The sequence below is a fragment of the Argiope bruennichi genome, chromosome 10 (assembly GCF_947563725.1).
Source record: "Argiope bruennichi chromosome 10, qqArgBrue1.1, whole genome shotgun sequence".
NCBI classification, from domain to species: Eukaryota; Metazoa; Arthropoda; class Arachnida; order Araneae; family Araneidae; genus Argiope; species Argiope bruennichi.
In genome coordinates this window covers 60,825,911-60,835,299 of record NC_079160.1, presented here as the reverse complement: position 1 = coordinate 60,835,299, position 9,389 = coordinate 60,825,911, and the positions used below count along the sequence as shown (strand labels likewise).

The 9,389-nt window shown below is 28.6% G+C and overlaps 1 protein-coding gene across 1 annotated transcript; it reads left to right on the top strand.

Moving 5' to 3' along the window:
* Nucleotides 1-655: 655 nt before the first annotated feature.
* LOC129988407 (zinc finger protein 239-like) lies at nucleotides 656-3,252 on the top strand. The gene has a single exon (XM_056096631.1). It carries the CDS (start codon nucleotides 837-839, stop codon nucleotides 1,947-1,949), a length of 1,113 nt encoding a protein of 370 aa, XP_055952606.1. The 5' UTR covers nucleotides 656-836; the 3' UTR covers nucleotides 1,950-3,252.
* Nucleotides 3,253-9,389: the final 6,137 nt, after the last annotated feature.

Sequence of the window (9,389 nt, the reverse complement as noted above, 5' to 3'; positions counted from 1 at the left end):
TAAAAAAAATTGATTATTATAAGAATTTAAGCAAATTTTTCTTAAATTTTGAGATTTTTTAAAATAAAGTTTGAAAATTGTTAACAGTAGGTTTTACTGCTGCCGTGAAATTTAAACAATTTTCATTGTTTCATCAAAAATTTTATTGCGTGATTTTTTCCCCAGTATTGAAACCTAAAGATGAAAGATTCTATTAAATATTTATGCGCTTATATGACGAATAAAAAAACATTGAAGTTACAGTGCCACGAAAGATGAACCAGACAATTACGTTATGAAACGATTATAATGTCCTAGTTTTCATTAAAAGTTTCCATATACTGAACATAAATAAGACAATTTAACGCATGAGAATTGTTGGAGGAATCATGAAGCTATGCATGTATTTTAAATGAAATAAATGCACTCAGTATCCTTGGTGAACCAACTGGTCGTCAAAAGCGGATAGTTTATAATACTATTATTAATAAAAATAACATTAAAATTCTTAATAGTAAAAATGTTACAATGAAAGTAATTTTAGCTAATGATGGCATTTGAATAAAAATTCCGCACTTCAGAACAAGTGTCTGGATTCAGATTCACAGCTGGACTCGGATCCGGCAATTGAACGAGTATGAACTGTCACTATACTGAGCAAAGGTTCTTTGGGCATTTTCCATTCTGTAATGGCTTACTCTATTAACTGAGAAAGAGAAAGTAGTAGGGCAAATGTAGTAGATTTGCTAAAATTTAAAATTATCCTTCTAATTTTTTTATCGCATAACGATTTTTATTGATTTACTTCCTTAAAAGGTTAAATATGTGTTGACTATCAGTATATTCTCACACATATAATGGAAGAGCATACTTGTGATATCTGTGGTTATAAATTTTCTCTGAGTAGTGAACTAAAACGACATTTAGTGATACATACAAATGCAAAACCTTTCAAATGCGAAACCTGTGGCAAAGATTTTGCGAAAAAGTCGAATTTAAAAACGCATAAATTTTTACATTCAAATCAAAAACCTCATGTTTGCGAAGTATGTGGAAGAGCATTTTCCCAAAAAAATGTATTGAAGGCTCATATGTTTACACATACAAAAGAAAAACGTTTTGCATGTGAAATATGTAAAAGAAAATTTTCTCATATGTGTTATTTAAAATGTCATTTGCGTGCACATACGAAAGAGAGTCCATATGAATGCGATATTTGCTACAAAGCATTTCCTTATAAAAGAAGTTTGAGTGCCCATTTACTTTCTCACACAAATGAAAAACCTCATCAATGTGAAGTGTGTCAGAAGGCATTTGTTCAGAAGCACAGTTTAAATTCACATTTGCAAAAACACACTGAAGAAGAACTTCAGAAATACTACAAAGAAGATTCTGATAAGATTTTGCAGTCTGAAAGGATAGTCCATGCATGTGAAGTCTGTGGCAGAGAGTTTCAAAAGAAATCAAATTTAATACGTCATCTGTACATACATTCAGAAGAAAAACCTTATGCATGTGAATTTTGTGACAAAACATTTTCTGAAGAAAATAACTTTAAGTGTCACTTACTTAAGCATACAAGAGAGAAATCTCATGTTTGCGAGGTTTGTGGCAGAACATTTTATGAAATGCATCATTTACAATCTCATTTGCAACAACATTCAGAAAAAAAGTCTTATGAATGTGAAGTATGTCACAAAGCATTTGCCCAAATGAGTGGTTTACGAGCACATTTTCGTGTACATGAAAAACAAAAACCTCTCATATGTAAAATATGTCAAAAAATCTTTTCTAACAAGGATGATTGGCAAAAACATAAAGCTACACATTACACATCTAAAGAGAAACCTCATGTATGTGAACTATGTAATAATGCATTCACATCAAAGGATAATCTAGATGTGCATTTTTCTTATGCACACACCAGTGACACCTCGCGTATGATAAGTACATTACAAAAGGTAATTTGAAAATACATTGGAGTTGATATATTTTTGGAATTATTCTTGTTTGAAAATTTTCTTTTAAGAAGACTTTGTTATTAGTCTTTCAAGTACATGAGTAAAGCTTGTATTAAATATAGCATTTTGTGCTCATTTAAATTTGGAGCATAAATATCATGTACAGAGTTAAATTCTTGCACCTATGAATTATGAGGAAAAAGTATACTCTAATTATTTATTTTTTAAATGTCATTTATCAAGCGATACAATTCTCCAACAAATTAGTTTTAATTCCATTATTTTTATCTAAAATAAATCTCTTAAGACATCTTATCCCTAAAGGCTTGCAATTACAAACAATATTGTTAATCATATTTTCATGATATTGTGTAACATTCAGAATATTGAGCAGCTTTGCAGAGATGTCATATATTATCTTGGACTAACAGGGATAACTTTGATGAAAGGATCAATTTTAAGTATTTCAAAGTAAAATTGTAAATTATATTTTATTCTTTATCAACATGACATCTATAGCACTTTTATGTACATATAATTATCTGTTTTGATAAATTATGATATTAATAAGAAGTTGGACTTCACTGTTCGCAATTTGAATTTTGTTTATGGGTAACCATAATGTTTTATCTATTTGCTTAAAGTTGTAATTAAAAGTCAATTAATATATTATTTCAATTAATAACAATTAAATTTTGTAGCTTAGAGAAGTAGTAACTTTATAGAGTTCTAAAATTAAAAGAACATTGTAGACTTCAGATATATTTCAGTAAAGCTTGATATGTTAACCCCTCCCCAAATAATCATTATGCATCTTTATAATAGCATAGTGATCATCTTGCTGAGGGAAAACTAGACAATTTTCCCCTGTCATTTACTTAGCTTTTGTCCTTTTAATTTTCTTGACCGATTCTAATTATTTTTTACAGTAATAGCAGTGAATTACATTATTCTGTTAAAGTACTGCATTTAAAGTGCAATTCAATTATAAAACTATCTAAGTATTAATGTTATAAAATGTTATAAAAATATTATAAATATATTATATCATTATATTATAAAAGTTTTTAGACATGTTCTGGCGAGTTGCATCTAAATAACAATTGCAAGTAATCCAGAGTTGGTGAGTTAAATGTTAAAAAAACATCAAAATTTTTTATGCTTGTTTTTCTTAAATGTTAAAATCAAATTTTAAAAATATCAATTTTATTGATGCGTGTTTTGCTTAAATATTTAAATCAAATAAAAAAATATCAAAATTTTGTGAGTGCTTCTTTTGCTTAAATCAAATCAAAGATATCAAAATTTTGTGAGTGCTTCTTTTGCTTAAATCACATCAAAGATATCAAAATTTTGTTGATGCTTGTTTTGTTTAAATCAAATAAAAAGATATCAAAATTTGCTGATGCTTGTTTTGTTTAAATCAATTAAAAAGATATCAAAATTTTGCTGATGCTTGTTTTGCTTAAATGTTTAAATCAAATAAAAAGATATCAAAATTTTGTGGATGCTTGTTTCGCTTAAATGTTTAAATAAAATAAAAGATATCGAAATTTTATTGATGGTTGTTGTGCTTAAATGTTTAAATCAAATGAAAAAAATATTAAAGTTTTGTTGGTGTTTGTTTAGCTTAAATGTTATAATCAAATAAGAAAAATGAAAATTTTGGTAATGTTATGCATGTTATTTTCTGTTAAATACTTACATTCATGTATTGATACAGACATTATTCACTTGTTGATTTATTAAATATTATTTTATGATTTAACTATGCAGTTTATTTTTTTTATGTCACATTGTATAGTATTTGTCTATTAATTATTTATAATGCTGCATTCTTTTATTCATTTTTAACTTTTATTTATTCTAAATTTCTTAAAATGTTATTCCCTATGAGAAACTTTGGTTCTTGATAATAAAACTGATTGTATTTATTATTGTATTTATTTATCATTCTATTCAATGGCATGTCATGTCATGTCATGAACTGATTTCTATTTTTATAGATTCACAAAAAATATTTTCTTAGACTGCATATCTAAGCACCTATTTAAAAAAAGTCATTAAAAAATGCATGCATTTATCCTTTTTTTAATTCAATGGTAGAAAAAGTAATTTAAAAAGTATCCTTATTGTAAAAGGTATGCTCTACCATATGAAAAAAATATAACCAATGTAAGGAAACCATAGCCTTTTTTTATTTTCTCATATAAGAAAATATAGCAAGTATTGTAACGTCAAAAAATTAAACTCAAAATTTTGATGAATATCCATGTTTTAGCCCTCCCAGATCTCGAAAAACATATTTTTCGAAAATATCCGTCTGTCTGTGAAAAAAAAAAAAAAATTACTCTAAAACACTTTGAATAGATGGATGAAATTTGGTATATGGGCTTGAAACCCAATTTGATCAAAATCCATTCAAAGTCTGTCTGTCTGGCTGCTTGAATACAAGTTGGCATGATAATTGCAAAATGGTGAGAGTTTGATGGATAAAACACAGGTTTAGCATTTTTAATATAAATACATACCAAATTTTAAACCAAATCTATAAAGTGTTTAACTGTTAATCAATTTGTATTTTTATAAATATATAAATGTGTTAGCTCAAAATGCAATGACTTAAATGCATCAAATTCAATCTGTGATTTTATGACTACAAGTGTAATTTTGTGTCAAATTTTTCTTTCAATCGAAAAGGGAAAATCGCATCTAAAACCCATATTTGATTTTTTTAGATTGTTTGAACCTATACATGGGTTACTCCCCAGAAATACTCAAAAAGGATCATACAATAGATTCAATAAAAATGCTAAATTCATGCCAAAAGTTAAAATTTCATAACTATTGTATGCCATTTCCATGAAAGTCATTCACTGGAATAATATTTTTATTAGAGTTTGCAAAAAAGTTTTCAGAAAACAACTGGTGCTGGTTTACTGCATGAAAAAAAAATTATTTTAAGTCAAATATTTTATTCGTGTGCTTAAATACCTTGATTTAAATACAAACATTTTGTTTTGAAAATTATGAAAAATAACCTCTACTTGGGCTTCATTCAAGACTATAAACTTATCTTCCAGAAACAAGTTTTTAAAATAAATGATTAATAAAGTAAAAAAAAATTTCATTACAAATCTATGTGCATACTTACAATTTTTTGGGGAGGAATCAAGAACATAATTTTACAATATTCACAGTAAAAATATTTCATATTCTTTATCCATTGTTCTTTTTTGCAAGTATTTTTAAAATTTGTCTTAAGTAGTATTAATAAAATCACCATTTCCAAATTAAACATTTAATTGTGATTCCTAGGTTTTTTTTCTCCTTTCTTCCATCCCTGATTGATTGCAAAAAATAACTATTTGGTTTTAAATTGAAACATATGCATATTTGTATGGTTATATTTATTTTTACAATTGCTTAAATATCAATCATTGAAATATTGAAAGTTTAATATACCATAAACAAGGACTATTTTGCCATTTTAAAAAATTGTTTGGCATTCTACCAATTCATAAAATTGTTGATGATTTCACAGCACAAAGAATTGTTTTTTTACTTTTATCACTTGTTTACAAATTTTAATTGTTTTGGTTCCCATTTATAGTGTAAGTATTCTTGGTAGTCAAAATAAATTCTACAAGTAGCCCTTTCGTTGAAACCTTTTTCGTTCAAGTAAAAATTGCTTGGATTGTTTAATATGGTATATAACTCCATTTCATAATCCTTTTCAGATGTGAATTTCATGTTACAAATCAGTTTAATAATGCCCTAGAAATCTTGGTTAAATGGAACAACCTTGCCTATCTAGAACTTTGTCTATTTCTCAAATTCTTGTAGATGTTTTTTTTTTTTTTTTTTTTCCCCAAATTGTATGTTTTCATCAATATTATAAGTATGCTATGTTGTAATTTGCAGTCACTAGCGGATTTTATAGGGGACTGAAAGAAGCAAAATCTCAAAGTTAATGTGTGTGTGTGTGTGCGCGCGCATAGAATTTATCTCAATTAACTGTGCAATTGAGAAGTTTCCTCTTCAAACTATTCTGATCTTCACTTAACTGAAAATTCCTTTCAAATCAGCAAGTTGATACACTTTCTTATACTCTGCGGTTAATTTGAATACATTCATAACTATAAGGGGAATTTAATTTGCTATTTCTACAGAGCTACCTATTTTAGAAAATTTAATAACTAATATAGGCATAGGAATATCCATATGTGGTGAGGCTTTCAAGTTCATTTTTTGGCTGTGAAAAGTTTTATTGTCACTGGGAAAATCAATAGTCAGCTATTTAAAACAAAACTATTTATTCATTTTATGCATGATTCATTTTTATGCACTTTTATTCATATTATACTTTATTGGTTATTCTTTTAAATCTTTAAAAAGAGCATGCCTTGAAGCTTTCCATAAGACCTCATATTTTGAATAGGAATTAGCTTGGGAAAATATATTATTCTTAAACTTAATGCTTGTTAAAATATTACAAGCTATTAATTACTAATTATTACATTGTTCTATTCAATATGTTATGCATTTTGTTAATTTTGTGATAATTACTCCCATTCAATTATATCCCATAACAGCAGTATATAAAATGGGGCGCGCTTTAAACAATCTGCATCGTTGATTGATCTGAAGCAAAAACTTTATTGTAAGTACAATAAAATCCCAAAGATCTTATTAAGAGCATGCCTTTTTCTAATTTGAGAAAAGGTGAAATATTCAAATCTTGATCATTGGTGGGGGGGAAAATCGCATTATTATGAAACATTTTTATTAGCTTTGAAAACGATTTAAGTTTTACTTTAACAATGAAATATGTTGTAAAATAGGCTTCAACTATTTTTTGAAACTGAAAGATAAAAACATGGTGGGGGGGGGGAATTGTTATAGTTAAAAAGATAATATTTTAAATTTTAAGTGATGTAAATATTTTTTGCTGTTATATTTTTTTAAGTAGTCGCGGAAGGATGCTTGCATTTTTCTTAACATTTCGTGAATTAAAAGCTAATTAAAAAAAAACTCTATTTTTACCGTTTATATATATGTGCAAGTTTGGTAGATCTAGATCAAATTATCTCCTCTGCACAGCGCCAACACGTTGTTGTTTCTTTTGGCACTTGCCACAGTCAAGCCCGCTGTTCAAAGACATCCGATTTAACCCTAAGGGGGAGCGCCTCTTGTTTTTATCGTAGAGCCAACTTGGGCCAAGAGTACGACTTGACTAACGCATCCCTCATTCGCTTGCAAAACCCCTTTTTACAGGAGGGCACATTCACAGATAGAACAGGAAGAACAACCATGCCCAAACCGGGACGCCCAGATTACGGGGAAGATGCTCTACCCCTATGCCAGGACGCCGGCCGCCAACACGTACAGACATATACAAATTCTTCTTTACTATTTGTAGAAATTGAACTAAAGGCAAATGTCGCCAAATAAGGCCAAGGGTGGCTATAATACGCAAGTACCGTGTTGGCATTGTGAAAAGAATATTTGAGCTGCGAGTGTCACTTTTTGGAAGTGAGTCAGAACATGTTATCTTTTTTTTTTTCATTTTCATTAAAATTTATATATATATATAATTAAGAAGGTAAATGCATTAGAGAAACATTTTCCTGTTACTAAGCTATCTGATAAAAATCTAAACTTCTGATACTATCTGAAGTCTCTATTAAAACAAAATGCCCCACAACATGATATTGTTCGACTTTCAGAAATAGAAAAATATCGTAGAGATATCGTACAATATCTTATGTTAATAGGTGTCTCTGATACTTGTACTATGATCAGCAAAAAACAGTCCCTATGCGTAAAGCCCTCCCCTATTACCATGAGATATTGTACGACATCTCTACTCTATGGCGTTGTTCAATTTTCTGAATACCGGACAATTGACATCATAACAATCTTGTGGGACATTTTGTGCTAAATCGGGTCTCTAAGGACATCCAATCATTGACGTCGGGTGTCATTAATTAAACAACTCTGTTGTTAACTTGTTAAAACCAAACAAAAGCTATGCGGATCAATTCAATTAAATTCGGTTATATTATGCTTTAAAGTTTCTGAAGTTGCAACTACATATTATGCATCTGTTTGATGAGCTTTATGAATTTTCAAATTGTGATTATTATTAAGTGAATTTGTCCAAAGTTCTTGAAAATTTTATACGAATAAATTTTCTACTTTATTTATTTCTGACTCTTTTCTTATTTTTCTTTATTTTTTCTATTCCCTCATTTCGTTTTCTATATAATGTTTTTATTATCTTTGGAGGTCGTCACATTTTCAGCATTCTAATTTAAGCTTTTTCTATTAACACAAAACGTCCAAGAACATTGTCAAGATATAAACAATATGCCCGTCACTCAGAATATCGAACAACATCGTGAAAATATAGTACAGTATATTGTATTAATACCGCTTAGTTGATATTTAAAATATTTTTTTCATTTGTGAAGTTTTAAAGTTTTTGCAAAAATGCCAAAGCTAATTTCGATTAGCTATTTAATTTCGTTTATATTTCAATTTAAATATGGAAAAACAAAATACACATTGCAGAACATATTTATTGTATAATTTCCGAAAAGGTACGAACGCATCGCAAACATACAAGAAACTATAGGAATGAATTCTTGAAAGACATGTAACATCGAATTGGTTAGCAAAATTTCATTCTGGAAATTTTTTAAATCAAAAATGTGCAACAACCTGTCCGTCCAATTAATGGTAGCCATATGTTCTCAGCTCTATGATGTGAACGGGAATCCACACAGTTGTTCGCGAACGAACGGTATTTACAGAAAATAGCGACTTGGTCAAATCGTTCACGAACGACATATCTCTGACAACAATCTTTGCTGTTTTTAACTGCAGTATCTCGCTGAGTTATTGTGCTTCAATTGCTCTTGGGAAGAAAGCAGTTATCTTTTAAAAAATATTTTCGAACTCTGGCAATTAATGTACATAAGAATTATCAACTGATTTGAAGCCAAAACGTAACAACCACAGTATCTGCCTTTCACTAAACTAAATTACCCATCCTTCTCTCTGGCTGATGATACTGCCATTTTCTGACAATGTAAACTCTTCAACTGTAAGAAATAAGGAAGTTAAACGATAAAAGAAAATCATCCGAAATCTTTCTATAGTTTTAAGAAAGAATAACTAAGCAATGTGCATTACATGCTGACGAAATTATGCATGAATATTAAGTATATTCATTCCTCAGAACTGCAGTATATTTTAAACTTCTTTATTCTTTTTTAATGTCTTCATTTGTCTACAATTTGTGTTTTTGCTGCCTCCTTAAAGTTTGATGCTGACTATTGAGTAAACATAAAGAATTATAAAACTTATGGAAATTTATAAAATAGAGTAGAAGATTCTAATATTTATTAAGCCTCTATTCATCAGCAGACTTCACTATTATAA

Coding starts and splice junctions, on each gene's coding strand:
- LOC129988407 (XM_056096631.1), top strand. CDS start 837: ATGGAAGAGCATACTTGTGATATCTGTGGTTATAAATTTTCTCTGAGT.